General features: G+C 36.0%; 3 protein-coding genes and 2 long non-coding RNA genes across 5 annotated transcripts; 4 read left to right on the forward strand and 1 right to left on the reverse strand.

The window, feature by feature from the left end:
* The first annotated feature begins 1243 nt into the window (after positions 1–1243).
* LOC149710168 (uncharacterized) lies at positions 1244–2902 on the forward strand. Its single transcript, XM_089859736.1, has 2 exons — positions 1244–1518; positions 2354–2902. Exons 1-2 carry the CDS (start codon positions 1504–1506, stop codon positions 2807–2809), a joined length of 471 nt encoding a protein of 156 aa, XP_089715862.1. The 5' UTR covers positions 1244–1503; the 3' UTR covers positions 2810–2902.
* Positions 2903–2945: 43 nt separating this feature from the next.
* On the reverse strand, positions 2946–4679 carry LOC149710169 (uncharacterized). Its single transcript, XM_089856002.1, has 2 exons — positions 4434–4679; positions 2946–3675 (listed from the first exon to the last, which is right to left on the reverse strand). Exons 1-2 carry the CDS (start codon positions 4443–4445, stop codon positions 3217–3219), a joined length of 471 nt encoding a protein of 156 aa, XP_089712128.1. The 5' UTR covers positions 4446–4679; the 3' UTR covers positions 2946–3216.
* Positions 4680–7525: 2846 nt separating this feature from the next.
* Positions 7526–9222, forward strand: LOC149710170 (uncharacterized). The gene is made up of 2 exons (XM_089856004.1): positions 7526–7648; positions 8325–9222. Exons 1-2 carry the CDS (start codon positions 7637–7639, stop codon positions 9126–9128), a joined length of 816 nt encoding a protein of 271 aa, XP_089712130.1. The 5' UTR covers positions 7526–7636; the 3' UTR covers positions 9129–9222.
* Positions 9223–9515: 293 nt separating this feature from the next.
* LOC149710171 (uncharacterized) lies at positions 9516–12269 on the forward strand. The gene is made up of 2 exons (XR_016375664.1): positions 9516–9648; positions 11790–12269. It is a non-coding gene; the product is annotated as an uncharacterized LOC149710171 (long non-coding RNA).
* Positions 12270–13042: 773 nt separating this feature from the next.
* Positions 13043–17454, forward strand: LOC149710172 (uncharacterized). Its single transcript, XR_016376863.1, has 3 exons — positions 13043–13642; positions 13727–13914; positions 16388–17454. It is a non-coding gene; the product is annotated as an uncharacterized LOC149710172 (long non-coding RNA).
* The last annotated feature ends 357 nt before the right edge of the window (positions 17455–17811 follow it).

A 17811-nucleotide genomic window follows, 5' to 3' on the forward strand; every position in this document is an offset into this window, starting at 1 on the left:
TAAGTAGTGTACTGCCATAATTTAAATTGGCGTTATTGCAATAAACATATTGAACTCGATGAACTTGGGTGTCCGTAATGGAGATATTACTGTTCAGAAATATCTAATAATTTACAAATTAACAATTTATAACACATCGAATATTTTACAATGTCAAATACCTTAAAAATATTACAGATTTTTGTTAATTGGCATTGAACCACTCTTGTCACATTCAAGGGATTAACTTTATTTCTAAATCCAACCCTTTAGCTACAACTTGTTTCTTTAATTCTAAGTGTGTTGCTAAGGCGTATACGTATTATCTTAGTCGGCACGGTTATTATAAAAACCACACCCTGAGTTAAACGTTAAGATTGCTTGCTTCAATGACCTTCGATAGTTTAATGGTCTTCTTGACATTGGCCTTGAGTTTTCGACTCTTCATATACTGTTCTATAATGGATGCTACCTATCATTTTAAAACCTTTTTTTCTGTACTTAAAAAGGATTAAAAACTACTGTGTATTCAGTGGTGTTTTAAAGGACCAGTATAATAAAATATATTCATAATTTTTTGTATCAATGCAAAAATACAAATTTCAGCTCCATGAGTTCGAGTCGCTAAGTTCGTCATTTGAACGATTCTTATAAGATTCTAGCATTAATAAGATAAATAATAAATAATAACAAATGTGTAGCACACAGAACTTCTACACTTAGTTTCATCAGGAATTGATTTAATTTTAGAAGTAGGAATCGAGAACAGAGTAATCTGGGCGCGCGTCAAAGTCCCGGACCCCCTTCCACGCGACGGAGGGATATGAAAGAAGAGGCGGCTCATAGCGACAGAGGTAAAAAGGATTTACGTATTTTTCACCGTCCCCGTCAGCAACGTCATCAAAACGTAGTTTAAGTGAGCCAATAAGATAATTTAAAACTTTTCGTTACGTGTTGGGGAGAGGGGCTCTATACTGGGCTATGAGTCGGACTGAAGTAAATACTAATAACCGTTCTCCATTCCTTCTTCTAAAATTAAATCTATCCCTGATTTAACTAATAAAAATTCCCTACTGACGTCACTGACGAATAGCGTACCAACGCTTCCTACAAATAAGAACGTTTTTGAAATATCTCCTCAAACGTTTATCAAAACGCAAAAAAGGCGAATTTCATGAGATTTATTCTTTAAGAAATTTATCCATTTGAAAGTAACTGAACCGCCTACGGGTGATTGTACCGTTCTAAGGTTTCGTAACTGGTCTCTCTTGTAAAATATGAAAAACTCTTTAAGGATGATACCATCCCTACCTTGTAGAGGAGTTGTTTTTTCGGTGGGATATTAATGGACCAAGCTTCGTTATTTTCCCAAAACCCCCTTTCACATTTTTGGCACCCCTTTTTGGTGGCCGGGCCACTTTCCCTTGCTAGTATAAATAGTCGGGGATCTTTCAAAGATAATACATAATCATTTCTGTTTGTAACTCATTCAAGTCGTTGTAAACTTTCTAACTATCAGCCAAAATGATGAAACTTTTGGTAAGCTGACTTTTCTAACTGGTTTTAGGGTTACCAGTAACTGACAATGTCACATAAGACTTAGAGAAGGGAATTTAAATGATCTTTTATGCGTCCTTTAGTTTGTAGTCTTGGTTAAAGCCATTGAGACAGATGAAAAATGTATTATATCAAGTATTACTTAGAAATTCAGTTGCTTAAATGACAATTTTAGTGAAACCAAGTAGCGAGGGACTAGTTTAAGAAACCTATAGCTATGTAGCAACGTCTTTTGCCAGCTACATTGAAGGCAATGCTCTTCGGACCATTTCAAATCGAAAATGTTGTATGACACACTCGAGTTACATTCTGAGTGTTTCAGGTATGATCCCTTAATTGAATTAGTATTATCTTTCAGTTTCTTAATTAAATTTAAGGGGTCATCCGTAAAATAATCCAACCTTAACTTAAAAACAATGGCCCGGACTTCAAAATGTCATAGATGTTACATTTTCGACTCAAAATCGCCCCAAAGAACATCCCCCTTAATTTCTGACAGATTTTTCAGAAACACCCTTTCAGTTCATGAGAGACTATGACTTTAAACAGTGACTGTTAATTCGCCTCGACTTGAACAGTCCGGACAAAGAGCTATAGAAAAGATAATTATATAGTTAGGTATTTGAGTGCAACATTTCACATTAAAAGGGTTGAAAGTCTTCAAGGACGTATATTGGGTGTGGTATTTAACTTATTTAAGTAATTAGTGCAATTTCTTTGATAGGAAGTTATATGTAATAATAACCATGAAGGTCAAAATGCGAATCTATTTAGTTCACTTGTGTGGTTAATATAATTGTTTTAAAATCATTTTCAGATTGTCGCTGTTGTAAGCGTAGCCGCTTGCGCCGCTACCAACCTCGTTCAACAGGCCTACTACCCAGCTTCTCAACTCTACACGTATCCCGCTTACGCTAGTTACGCCTACCAACCAGCTGCCGCCTACCAAGTAGCTACCCACCAAGTAGCTGCCCCTGCTCATGTAGCCACTCCAGTAATTGTCCAAAAACCAGGAATCAAGTACATCTCCGGATATAGCCCAGTTTCGTCCGTTTACTACGGAGCTTACAGTCCATACTCCTCTTACTATTACCCATCTGTCGGCTACAAACCACTTCTGATCTACGGAAACGCTGGTAAGGTCGTTCAAGCTGCCCCAGGTGGACTCCACGGACAACAAGGAGGTGAGGCTGGACCAGTACAAGGTGAAGCTCGTCCCGAAAAACCAACGAGGATTCAACAAGCTACCGTTAAGGATTCTTATCATTATTAAGAACTGAAATATTGTTCCATCGTTAACATTTTCATTGTTAATACTGTTCAAGTTTTCATTATGTGATCATAACAATAAAATGTTTACATTTTAAATTTTGTTGTTAAATTATTTTAAAATTACAGTACACACAAAATTGAGTTAGTTTAAGGTAAGTTTATTGTATTTTTTATGAATTCAAAGTGTTAATGAATTTTTCATTTTGAAAATATCAGTAAATAGGACTTTAACATTACACATAGTTTTCAGACTAGGAGGATTGGTACCATTTACACCAAGAGGCTAGACTACTTTTTACTCCACTTGTCCACCAGTAGCCTGGTCTTCTGGTGTAAATGATATCAGACAGTCCTCCTAGTTTCATAAAAAGGTTTTGGTACTATTTCATGGAAGTTAGTATAAAATTATTAATTTGATTCTTTTTCGACCTCCCCCGTTGATTCTGTCGCGGTATCTGCAGTTGAGGCTGTTGTAGTAGTAGTAGTTGCGGATGTAGCTGTAGTTTTTTCAGACGCGGCCGTAGTTGTAGAGATACTAGCTATTGCAGTTTGATTAATCGCGATAGACTTGAATGAATAGAATAGTTTTCTGAAGGGATCAAAAATCCCGTCACTATGCGGATTGAAACCCAAAGTATTGAAGTTGATTGGTCCGTCAAAAACCCTACTGGTCACTCTGGTAGTCTCATTCGCCGCTAGTTGGTCCAATCCTGAGGACTTTAGGAGGTCGGGAATTGCTTGAATGGTCTCAACGACGTATTTGACCGGTGTCGACGACAGAATGTTAACCGCATTCAGATGAGGAAGGGCAAATTGCGATATAGGACTTGAACGAACCGTCACAACGATAATGGTGACGAGAAAAATCTGTAAGTACAATGTCATAATTAAGTTTCACTTGTACAAGAAACGTTCCCAATTTCGTGTCGATAATAAATAGCTTCTTGTCATGGTCAAACTCAGGGCCGTTGAGACAGAAGGGGTGACAAGTCGGTCAGTTTTACCGGGGCCCGTACCTTCTAGGGGGTCCGGGATACTTGTAAGGCTGTCTTGATGGAACCCACGATTTCGCCATTATCCCCGGGACCCCCAAACTCTCTCGATGGCCCTGGTAAAACTCTTACGTATGCGAACATTAAAGTTGGTATCGGACCCAGTTGCAATAGCCCCAACTGATTAGTGAACAATACCCATCTAGTTCATTGATTATCACAATATTTACTTTAAGCCTATCGGGGATAAAATAGAGTCTGGTGTTTCACCAACTTAATTGTTATCTTAAGACGTAATATCCGGTGGAATGTGACCAACAAAGACCATAGATATGACTTCAAACATACGGACTGGTAATGTTGAAGCTCTATCAAAGGTCTTTGGAAACACACACCGGATGTTCCTGTCTTAACACTATACTGAGGCTCCACTTTTGAAATTGATCTATTTTAGACCTATTTTTAATCTCAACACCAATATACAACCATTGTTAAAATACAATTTTATAACTACTCGTTACATCTGATAAAACCCGCTGGCTTGCAACAATAATGACCAATTTAACTAATTAATATGAGTTGGTTAAATCTTCGCTTACAAAATAAATAATTTACAATCAAAATTAGGCTTACCGAAATCTTCATGATGTTATAAGGCAAAGGCTTAGCTCTAAATCCTGTCTCCGAACGTCTTTAGACAAGGCCACTCTTTAAAACCAAACTAAGTCTACTTTAATTTACAGTTAAATTACCCCCACGAAGAACATATAATAATATAATTCCCCGAAGGCAGATACAGAAAAAAATATCCTCATTGATCTAAGAATTTAAGAAATAAAAGTATCAAATATTTTGTTTAAAATATCTGGGTGTTGTCCCCTTCAATTTCAAAGAAGTTAAAACGATGAGTTATTGGAAAAGTCCCGGATTACCTGTCAGTGGGGAATTCCGCAAAAGTACCTGTAAAAACTTACCATCCATTTCTTAGAAAATTACCGTTACTTTAATTTTAATTTCACTGACAATTGAAGTTGGCAAATATTTGAGATGAAAGTTGTGCACTGGGAATTACAGTATTAATTAGGTCAAGATCAAATTTTGCGGCTTGACAATATCAGATCATCGAATTCTAATATTTAACTGAAAAGGATAAAATTAATTTAATTTTAATTACATTTTTTAAAATATACATCTTATTGATGACGTTTATTTAATTAATTTAAACTTTACCACCAAAATATAGTAACTTCTAAAGGATTACTTTACGAGTTAACTTGGTCTATGCTTTAAAACTTCTAAAGGATTACTTTACGAGTTAACTTGGTCTATGCTTTAAGTTAAGATATGAAGTTAATGTATACGTGAGACCTTGAGGTTTCGGAATTTAGCCTCAAGTTAAAAGAATTATTTTTTTTCAAATGAGAAATTAAATCTTAAGAGTTATTTTAGTTTTAATTTGAATTTAAACCCCAGATTATCGTCCATTGTACAAATCTTTCAAATTAGTGTTAAATAGAGTTCCACTTAGCCCGACGTAACCCGGTTTCTTTTCTGCCCATGAACTTGAAGTGTTTGTGGAATTAGGCGGAGGAATTGTAGCGTAATCTCCCAAACATTTTTGAATTAATATTATGCAAATCAGCAAAGAAACCTGTCCAAAAATTAAATATAACTTTAATATTTATTTATACAGTTTTCCAAAAAATGGTGGTAGTGTACAGTGGGCAATTTTGAGTCGAAAATTTTCTATAACATTTTACCCTAAGGGCCACCGTAAACGAGTTATGATTGAATTAAAATTAAGTAAGAAGCTGAAAAAAAAAACACTAATTTATATTAGAATTTTATTTAAATTTCTTAGCTAGATTTAAGGGAACATAGTAGAACACTAATCATGACATGTAAACTGTTATTATTTTGATGCCAAAACATTATAGAATTTAGATTTTCGACTTAAAAATTATGATCATAGTACCCTTCCACTGTACAGTATTTGGGTCCTACCATCCTTTTTGTAACACCCTGTACAATCAAAATGGAAAGAAATTTACAAAAACAAATAATCACCCACAAAATATTCATTTTCAAGCTTAGATTCTACTCTTTATAACTTATTTACTAGAAATTCCGAATTCCTATCGATAAAATATTACGTATAGTTGTGAAATTATTTCAAGATAATTAGTCCCAAGAAAATTTGGACTCTCGAACCCAGGATAAATGTCTTATATTTTTTTTAGTTTAGTTTAAATAGTAATTATGTACGCCTTTTACATAATGTCTTACTCAACCTTGGTTGGTGCGGAGTTTCAGCTCCTGTCTCGAAATACTTAGTAGATGTAAACGATTAGGGAAGAGACAAATACTGACTGTATGTACTTGTTAAGGGAAGAGACAAATACTGACTGTATGTACTTGTTAAGGGAAAGGTTTTTTTCGGTTAAAAAATGTGTGTCGAAAACTTTGCCAGGCTTAATGTCAAATTAGTGAGAAATTTGGTGATTACTACGTTACTCAAATGAGGTTTCATATTTTGGGGAACACCGTTCTACTTTTTAAAGGGATTGTGAAAGATGTTAATATAATCTCAAGTATATCGGGAGATGCAATGAATATTGTCGTGACGTTACTTCCTCTTACCTCTTACCTCGGTTCTGGCGACCATATTGGATTGAATGGGAAGTCGTAGCAAATTGGCAATAAAATTTAGACCCCCCAATATTGACGTAACGTCAGGTGGTTTTTCTCAATCGTGGTAGCTTTATTGGAGGAAGTTAAGCCCTTAGATTTAAATCAATGTGGTTTTTTGCAACACTTTCGGAAGTTTTAGACAATATATATGACTTGATAGATTTTAATTAGCCTTTGGCATAAGTTCATAAGATATGTTCTATAAGTTTGTCTCTGGATACTGAGAGCTTGTCACTAAGTGAGTGACCGAAACGTCATAGATTCTCGTAAAGCGACGCCTGGTGAGGCGCTGCCAAAGGCTTAGTATGTACAGACTAAATAGGAAGATGGACTGCAATTTAACCGAGTGTAGGACTTCAATTCTCGCTTGTCGTTCTCGAACTAGCTCGAGCTGTAAGTCTCTAGCATTACGAAGTACAAGTCATGCTCATGCAACATATTTTATAAACTTATGATGACACTATTGATCAACAGCAATTAAACTTCTCCGCTATTAAAAGCTGCCCCCTCTATTACGAAATTTAAGTCTAGTTTAAATAATTTCAATGAAATGTTTACACGATTCGTATCTGATATTTGCAATGGAAAAAAAAAATAAAAATTAAATTAAGAACGTTTCATTTCCACTTTAAAGTTTCCAGGCACGTTATTTAAACCCATAAAACCATACAGGCGTTCGCTAGAAAGTCTCTGCTATGGGTCTATGTCTTTAAATTCCTAATTTTTGCGTAATACCTTAAGTTATTTCGGCTTATTTGTTTCTTTAAGAGATGTATAAAACTAAGGACATTTTTTGCATTTATACCATTTTACATTCAAGATAAGTCCCTGGCCCATTTGCATTTTCATTTTGCGCTTGTTTATGACAAAAAATTCCTGTTGATAGGCCATAGTCAATTCGTCGTTACAGTATATATATTTCGATCGCCCACTATATACACGCAATCAACCGAATTTGGAGCATCTACATCTGATAATTCTTAAGGCCGAGAAATTGAAAGAATCGCGATAATTTTTTTGTTTCAAAAGACTCTATAAATTAACTTGGGAAAGTGTAGTCGAGTATAGTTCTTTGGTGCTCAAGTACGGAATATCTAACTTAACTTATTCATTAAGCAAGAGGTGAAAACCATTCAAAATCTCACATGGAAAAATTTGTAAGTATTGAATTTTGATCGAAGTTTGATTTTCATTTCAAATCACAAACTATAAATTATTAATTACGAAAGAATTCATTGAAGTTATATTTATGTATATAAGAATATGGCGTAACTATCCCCGCATTATTTGTAGCAAACATTCGTCTGCTAATTTTAACGTGATTTTTATTTAATTTGAAAAGGGTTAGTTAAATTGTAAATCAAATAGCTTGCAGTTATAAATGTTAAATATATCTTTCGTGAAATATGACGGGATTTTAGCGCCAGGATGTGTTTAGAATCTTATCCTCTCTTGTTCTTAGTAACATGAATGAATTTTTTGATGCATACAGCTAATTGGAATCATTGTGTAGTCATTCTCTCAACGTCTCTAGTCGAATTTAACCTCGCTAATAATTTATCGCGCTGCACGTTGCTACCAACCAATAAAATTGCAGTTAGAAAGACCTCAGAATTATGAAACGCGACCGATAGTACTCAAGCCCGGCCCACAAAGCCCCCATAGATTATAACGTGAGAGATATGGAGACACAATTATTCCAATTATCTGTATGAGTTCCCGGTAAAAGTAATTTCTATGCTATGACCTTATTTTCCGATACGTTTGCTAAACAATCAAAGTCCAAAATAAGGTTTATTTTATGTCATAAGCTAACTAGTTATTTTGTTTAAGGTATATTGGCTGTTCCTGATATCCACCGTGGCATGGCCCGAAGTAACGTCAGCTCCATGCTTAATGGATCGTTTCGAAAGCCCAGTGGCACCAGTTCCCAGGAGAATCAGTCGGACAAGCAATCTCTCGAGAATTCCAAATGAAACAACAGATTCTTCAACTACGGTTGAATTGGTTACCAATCCAACCGCGGAATTGTCAACAAGTAACTCGGGTAACAGTCCAATTTTAGGGGATGAAGCCAATCCAAACACGGATGTGTCAACAATTAACAACCCAGTTACCTATGAAGAAGTATCAACAATGAACAACCCAACTACCGATGAAGAAGTGTCAACCAACCCCGTTGAGTCAGAAGATGTAGCAAGCTCAAACACAAACGCATCGCCAAACAGGCCAAGAGAAGAAATTGAACCTAACCCTACAATTGAATTATTGACAACTCTTGCTACAGAATTGTCACCTACAACAACTGAATCACCAATCAAGAAAGCGGCAAAGGCTTTAGCCCAAAGTTTCCACGAAATGTCCAGAAGAATGAACCAAACATTCGCGTCAGCCACTGCGCGAACTGGTCGAAGTGGTATCTTGAGACTACCTTCGGGTTCAAACGAAGTCAGTGATTATATGGGAATTAGAATTCCACCACCCTTGGACTTCAGTAATCTTCGTAAAGCCATGAAGGCCATACCAACCCTACCACCCGTACCCAATCCTTTTAAACCAACACCTCCCATGCACGCTATTGGTATCAGTGGACTCTTAACCGATGGTAATCTTCGTGATTTGGCTAATGGACGGTGACTAAATGATGGTAATAGTAATAGTACGCCAAGACCAACGACTCATTAGGGCTTTCTAAATATGTAGCGTTTGCAGACTTGCTATATCACGTTTCCTTAGTCAAACCACTGTGGATAATATTGTGGTTCAAAGACTGAAAACCAGTAATAGTTACTTTTTTATTGAATCGGGTATGTTATAATAGATTAATTTATATTTAAAGTAAATTTTGCTTGTGTCAAGAGATTTTATTAATAAAAAACGTTTATTTAGACCTATGATTGTTCTTTATTGTTCAAAATGTTGCCATAAACATATAAAGTAGATCATGACCCCGCTGATTAATTTTTTAAAGCGAAATGCTAAAAACATACGTCATTTTAGTTCCAAATTTCGTAAGTGACGGTCGTTTGATTTTCAGATCTGTGTTAGTCTTATTAAAGGCTACAAAACGTCGTTGACTTTATGTCTTCAAGTTCAAGGGAAGTTCAAGCTGTATAAGGCCAAGGATTAATCGAATTCAACAACATTGAAGTTTAAGGTGAGAGAAAAATATTTATTGTTCAAGTTCAAGGCTTAACCAAAACCATACGTTTATAAGATATGTTCCATAAGTATGATACTTCCTATACTTCGTAATGCTAGAAAGTTACAGCTGAAGCTAGTTCGAGAACGACAAGGGAGAATTGACTACAATCAGTTAAATTGCAGTCCATATTCCTATTTAGTCTGTAATAAGCCTTTCACAGCGCCTCATCAGGTGTAGCTTTACTTGAATCTGTGACGTTTCACCTACGTCACTTCATGACAAGCTCTCAGAAACCAGTGACAAACTTATGGAACATATCTTATAAACTTATGCCGAAACGTGTATACCAAGTATTCAAACGGCGTTGACATTTAAGCCGCGTTTACACGAGACACTTTGGAACCGTTTTCAACCGTTTTGGAAAAGCCTAACACTTTTTAAAAAATAATATTACATTTTCTCGTGAAAGATCTCTGGTTTTATCAGCTTAATATAATATTTTGTACATTCCAAAACGGTTTAAAGCGGTTTCAAAGTGTCTCGTGTTAACGCGGCTTTATTATTCCAATACCCCTTAGTTACAAGTGCCAAAAATCGCGGTTTCAATAACCAGGAAAACTAATTCAAAACTTCTTCAAATTTATGTCTGCAATAAAATTGTTTATGATTAATAAAAACGCAGTCACCCTTAGTTAGTATTTCAACCGGTTTTCAACGGTGACACCCCCGCTTGCTCATTAAGGAGTATCAAAAATCGCTCGTGAACCCTGGAGGTCGGACAATCGTCTAGGTATTTCACAAGAATTTTCAAATTATTATTTTTTGGGATTGCCCTTCTAATTTCTCACAGTAAAGAAATATTGTGTTATTATTTTCTAGGTATTCATAGCGAATGTGTGACCCCTTGCAAGTATAAATGTTTTATTAGTTTCGTCGCGCTTATTCACTAGTTTAGATTTCGCAAAAGAAAAGTTTTTCTTTGAGAAATTGAATTTAATACTCCGAAAGTGCCATGATGGGTTGAGAAGAAAAACACATTTCGAAACGAATTCGTTTGGTTCCATCCCCCAATTCTGTGTTTTAAAATAAGAGTCCAGCGTTTTACCAGATTTAGAAGAGATAAGAGTGTTCATTTAGTTGGTGCCTTTTTCATTTAAACTTTTAACGTATCGAATTTCTAAAGTATAAATATTTGAGACGATAACTTATTTTACCCAATATGAAGATGGATAAGAACCTATACTTGATGGTGAGCTCGACTGACGTCAATAGTCTGACTCTCTTTATTTTTCTGATTAATTTCTGCTTAAATAAGGTACTTTAGTTAAGGAGTAGTGTTAAATTATACGGTGCCCCATAACTTTAATAATTTTATATGATTTTGATTTCACTTACTTGCTTCTAATTTCAACCGCGAACGGTATGTTTCTGACACATTCGTAATATGTTGGGTAATTTAAGGGTAGAGGTTGGTGTTGTTTAATATTGATGGATTTAATCAAAATGAAATTTTCTGAAAATAAGGTTCAAGCTCATGCGGAGTTTTATTATTAAACTACATGATATTTATATTTATATAGTTTTTATTTATAGCCGCCATTTTTAAAGATGGTGGAAAATTGAAACCCAAAGCTTTAAGGCCCGTGTATAGGACATAGGGAACCAGTATACTAAATATTTGTCAAATCGGTTGAAATGCACGTACATAATTCCTCAAAGAAGGTTTATTTACATTTATGGCCGTCATTTTTCAAGATAGCGGCGGATTGGAAAAATCTTTCAGTAAGCGTGCCTACTACTCAAGAGTAACGTCCCTGCAAAATTTCAGTCTTCTACGTAAAGTGGTTTTGGGCTGGGCGTTGATTATAAGTCAGTCAGTGAAAGTTGGTATCAAACATCAATTCTCACGTACTTCCTGTGTTCTTCCTAGTCAAAGCAAACCAGGAAATCGGATGTTTATAAATACACAAAACGCGAGTAACGGTACATCGTCTGAGCTAGTTGTGACATAATATTTGTATTTCAAAAGAAGTGCAGTAATTTCTTATCTGTTAACGCGTACATTTTCCTATGAATATAATTAGGAGAATGACGTCAACCCGTCAACCCAAACCGTAATTTATAAATTTGGGTTTTTAAAATCTCTTCTTCAGATCAGTTTGGCAATTTTCACCGTCGGATTAATTGGATCGAGCTACGCCCGAAACACGATGGAAACTAACAATGTGGACAATTCAGGAACATCCGGACCTAGTGCTGCCGTACCTGAGAAGCCCAAAGTTCCGACTGTAATGCGAGCGAGCCGTATTGGTATTTACAAGCCACCTTCTTCCAAGACCACAAGTACAACTTCGGCAACAGTCACGAATGCAGACACAGATCCATCACCACCGACGATAAATTCCGAACAAGAGAATGTAGACGCCAGAATGAGGGGTAACAGCGGAATCGGGCTACGCGGATTATCGTCCGGTTCTAATTTGGCTGATTTGGCAGCCGGAAAACGGTAAAATTTTAAATTTAAAGTTAATGAATGCTTAATTAACTTGATACGAAAAATACCTAGCTTTTGTTAACTGAGAGAAAAATAAAGTATATATTTTATGAAAAAGAGTTAAAACTCTTGTAATATGGCACGAAAATGAATAAAATTTACATAAAAATTAATCGTGGAAGATGAGTAATATGTGCGCTTTAAAACTTAATATTTTTTTAAAATACCAAAGATCTATAGGCCTACCAGTGAAATGCGATTACAAACATGTCAAAATACGAATTAACACATCTCATAATATCCAATTCTAGAAGAGAATTAAGAATGGAAATCGGCGTACTAGGTCCCAAAACGGATCTCATTATTTTGAGCATAAATGTTTTCCAAAAACTTTCTTACAAACCTTGCGCGTAATTTTACTTTTCTAAACTCGAGACTAATTTTCTCAAGAAAGTTTTTTTACAAACCTTGCGCAAAATGTAAGTCCGCCAAACTTGAAGTGTTTCATTGCATTTTATCATAAGTTTATAAGATATGTTCCATAAGTATGACACTACCTACACTTCATAATGCTAGAGACGTACTGAGAGAGCTAGTTCGAGAACGACAAGGGAGAATTGACTACACTCGGTTAAATTGCAGTGACCCCTCATGTTGGAATTATTAAAGGACCAGTGACCCTTGCATTAATTATTTTTTTACCGGTCCCATTATAAAATTTCTAAATTGGTGAGAATAAGAAGCGCGTAAAGACACAAAAGTAAAGAAGCTGAAAGCTCTAATTGATTTTGAATTTTTCACTGTAGGAAAAAGTAGTGTATCAAAATCAAAAACAGTTAACTTTTATTTCTTATTACAATTTTGCGACTATTTGCCACCTAAGACCATTAAACACTGTGTTCTTCATCCTTTTCTGAACTATCCTTATTGCGTTTTACATAATTTCGGTGGCTACATCAGTAAGCTAGAGTACGAGAGCTTACTTAGGAATCAAAATCCTGTAATGTGACTAGTACCATACACCAAGGAGGATTATCTAATTAAGAACAGGAATAATTAGGCCAAAAACAAAGATTTTGGAATATATTACACATTTCATTTAAGAACTTCTGATCAACGTAAAACTGGGCCCCTGTAAAATGAATTAACTTTCATAGGAATTAGTTTAATTATTATGATTTCAGATTTCGACTTATTAGACACACATGTTTATAGGGTGGTTTTTCTAGCTATAGGAATCCATAAACTCCAGTACCACTTTTCAAAAGTGGAGAAAAGTGTTTTGGGCTGTTTAGAAGACATTATTAAATTATAATTAACTAAATTATTAATTATACTAGAAAATAGAAACAGTAGAATTGAAACGCACGCTCCCGCCATATTTTGAAGTCTGCCTAACTTCAGCAGCGCCATCTAGCGGTTCAAGTTTGCAGCCAAAAAGCCTATTCATTTCTAATTTGGGACGTTTGCGGTGCAAACTTGCGGCAGCGTTTTTCTGCGCGATCTTTGCTGGTAAATATTTTGAATTTTATTTATATTTTAAGGGTTACTTTGCATTAAATACCAATGTTTTATCGCAACCGATCGGCTATTAAGCGTCGCAAGTGGAAAATTTATGCTTAACCGTGCCAAATACGTTTGTTAATTACGACCAAGGCTTAGGGGCCCACGTTGCTGTTGGAAGTGCAGGTGTTACTACGACCAAGGCTTAGTATCCTATGTCTTTTGGGAAGTTGGCTTGAAGCTGTTGCCCATTTCAATGGTGGCTACAGAGGTCTTTCCAGGTAAATATTTTATTTATATATTAAGGGTTAATTTAGATTAAATACCAAAGTTTTATCGCAACCGAATGGAGATTAAGCGTCACCCCCATTCCGCTATCGATATTAAGTATCTAGACAATATCCAGGGTTGTCTCTCCCACACCAAATCCCAACTAGACTCCGACACCTACCAAGGGAATTACAACTTTCTATTCTTGGTTGGTCCAATGGTTGGTCTTCCCTAACAACGCGTCGCAAATATTTTGACCTTTTAAGCTTGTTCAAAATCTTAAACTCCCCTAATCAAACTTATTTTTCTGATGCCCCCACTATCGCTCCCACAAGGGGTTATGGTAAAACTTATTACTCCACCGATATGCCCGTAAAGACCAGCTTAAGCACTCCTTTTTTCGTAGATCGGTCCCCATTTGGAATTCACTTCCCCCTGATATTGTATCATTAAAATCTATTGCCCAATTTAAGTCAGCACTGAAACAGTACCTCAAACTATACGTGTGTGCCTTTATGTTCTTCGGAGCTGTAATGTTTTCTCATAAACCCTAGCTTGACATTCCCCCACAGGAGCAAAAAAAGTTAACCATACAAAATAGGTATGTTAATTACGACCTTTGTTTGTAGAAAACATAGCTTTAGTTTATTTTAGGGAGTTGTGGAAAAATGGAATACTGTATTCGTGATTCACATTTGTGTTGGGGGCATATTGAGCTCCCCATCCAACCATACTAAAATCTTGGGGATCTAGTAAATAGGAGCTAAGTAATTGAGGAAAGTATTTATAAACATACCCCTCTCCATAGGAATATCATTGCACCCAACTTGGGAGGCTCATAACTCTGGTTCTACTAGAGATACGGAAATGTCCTTTGAGTATGTTATAGTCCTATTTGCCCCATCCAACCATACTAAAAACTTGGGGATCTAGTAAATAGGAGCTAAGTAATTGAGGAAAGTATTTATAAACATACCCCTCTCCATAGGAATATCATTGCACCCAACTTGGGAGGCTCATAACTCTGGTTCTACTAGAGATACGGAAATGTCCTTTGAGTATGTTATAGTCCTATTTGCCCCATCCAACCATACTAAAAACTTGCGGATCGGTTAAACAGGGCCCAAGTAATTGAGGAAAGTATTTATAAACATACCCCCTCCATAGGAATATCATTGCACCCAACTTTGGAGGCTCATAACTCTGGTTCTACTAGAGATACGGAAATGTCCTTTGAGTATATTATAGTCCTATTTGATCCCCCCATCCAATCATACTTGGGATTAAGACAAACAGGGACCGAGTAACGATGTGAAACGTTCACAAAAGTACCCGCCTCCATAGGAATAGCATTGCACCCATTTTTGGTGGCTCATAATTCTGGTTCTACTAGAGATACGGGGATGTCCTTTGAGTATGTTATAGTCCTATTTGCCCCATCCAACCATACTAAAAACTTGCGGATCGGTTAAACAGGGCCCAAGTAATTGAGGAAAGTATTTATAAACATAGCCCCCTCCATAGGAATATCATTGCACCTAACTTTAGAGGTTCATGACTCTGGTTCTACTAGAGATGCCCTTTGAGTATGTTTTAGTCAGGGCCGGATTAAAGGGGGGCGAGGGGTACTGGCCCAGGGGTGCAACGCTTGTTGGGGGTACAATGCGTTAAACTATTCCCCCCTTAGCAACATTTGCTGTTCCTATTTTTTCGACTTAAGGGGGCGCGCATTATCCCGGCCCCCGGGTGCAAAATTGCTTAATCCTGCCCTGAAAATATTTGGGCCATTTAAGTTGATAATAATTTTAATCTGTATTTGATTGTTTGAATTTTATTTTTTATAGCTACCATCTGTTATAGCTAGAATGTTGGATTCTAGAATCAATAAATATTTTTTTGGCAAAAGGCACCCCATATTAATCAGGTCAATGAACCCATTACAATCCCCTTCTTAATTGAGGTCTACACTAAGTGTCACTTTGATTTTATCCGTTGAAAGGGAATCTCATTACCAAAACTATTGAGACAGCCTGTGAGACATTTAGGCAATTATTAGGGTATTTAGTTTATTATTTATTATTCTATTTATTGTTAGAAGGGAAGCGCTTTGTGTCCTTTAATTTCTAGGGATTTTTCTTTTCGCCAGGACATAAATAAAATCTTACTTATGGAATAGGTGAACACTGGTCCTAGCCCTCCCTTTTAAGAATAATGAACGCGTAATCAGGATACCAAGTCTAGTATCTAAAAAAGTCAAGAAAAGAAAGAACAAGGCTTAAGGCGAAATTTATTCAATAAGAAACAAAAAAACCAAGTGTTTACAAAAATTTCGAACAAAATAATATTAGAGAGTTTTGTAAGTTAAAGTTTGAACGCAAAAAAAAATAAAAAGTAGTTACAAATAAAATTTCCAAGCAAAAAAATTAAGTTAAGTGGTTACATGAAAAAATTGCGAGTAAAAAAGATGTATTTTGTGTCTTCTAGCTTCGATGGTTTTCTCCGTATCTTCGAGTCAATGTTGAAAAAGATAGCAAGTCCGGAAGAAGACATCGTGTAGCGGAACCCAACAAAGAATTGTCATCAGGAATGTAACGTAGCAAGTCCAGAACAGCGGAAATCATCGTACAACGTCAATCCAACAAAGGATGTCATCTGGAATGATCCGTCTAGAAATGACCAGCGACAGAAAAATCCAAGAATATCAGCTGCATCTATAAATGAAAACCTATTAATAAACCATCTTAAACTATTGCCTACTTTTGGGCCCAACAAAATGGATTTAAATAATACAAGAAAAAACCCCTAAACTAATTTAAGGAAAACCTTGATAATGAAAATAATTTAAAATATCCCCTAATTTAATTTAAGGAAAACAGGCCTTTCAAAACTATTCCCACAGATAGACCCCGTGAATAACTAGAATTAAATGGGACAAGGCTTAATTAGGCTTAGGGCAACGATCCTCTTGTCTTAAAATGATCTCTGCGGGACTTGATTTTCGAAAATCTGTCGCTCTAGCTCTAAATTAATTAATAATAGCCCCTAAACTAATTTTAGGAAAACCTGCTATTTATTTTAAAACTATTCCCAAAGATAGACCCCGTAAATAACTAGAATTAAATGGAACAAGGCTTAATTAGGCTTAGGCAACGGTCCTCGTGTCTTAAAATGATCTCTGCGGGACTTGATTTTCGAAAATCCGTCGCTTTAGCTCTAAATTAATTAATAATAGCCCCTAAACTAATTTTAGAAAAACCTTCCGTTTATTTTAAAACTTCCCACAGACAGTATCCGTAAAATAACTAGAGTTTAATAAGACACGGCTCAATTTAGGCTTACGGTCCTCGTGTTTTAAAATTTTCTCTTGGGGGGACCTGATTTCCGAAAATCTGTCGCGTTATCTCCAAATTAATTACGTACCCCGTTTAATAGATTATAATAATAGCCCCTAAACTAATTATTTAGGAATTCTCTCTTGTCCAACATCTCGTTGTAAAATATTATTTGTTTTACTTGATTTTTAATAAATAAATAAATAAAATTCACTAACATTTAACACTACCTAATTAATTTAAATACTTGAAATAAAGTAAATAAGGTTTTTCCAAGCGACTTTCCTCGACCGCTTCCACGCAAGAATGAACCGGCTGACCGCTTAACTTCCAACTAGGTAAATTTCCAACGGTGGGGGCGCTAAAAGCTCCTATGCGCGGTCTCTGGTGCGCCATATCCCAGGCGCGAGATCCAAATGGCCGAACACCGCTAGGCATAAATGAATGACGTCAAATCACGTGACTTATCACGTCAGTCGACGTGACCAATGACGTCAGCTGATACCCCCTGCCGTTACCCCCTGCTGTGATCCCCTGCTGTTTCAATACTATTACCTCCTGCTGTTTATATACTGT

The sequence above is a fragment of the Phalangium opilio genome, unplaced genomic scaffold, assembly GCF_054372755.1.
Source record: "Phalangium opilio isolate 3A_F unplaced genomic scaffold, DU_Popi_V2 ptg000011l_1, whole genome shotgun sequence".
Lineage (NCBI taxonomy): Eukaryota > Metazoa > Arthropoda > Arachnida > Opiliones > Phalangiidae > Phalangium > Phalangium opilio.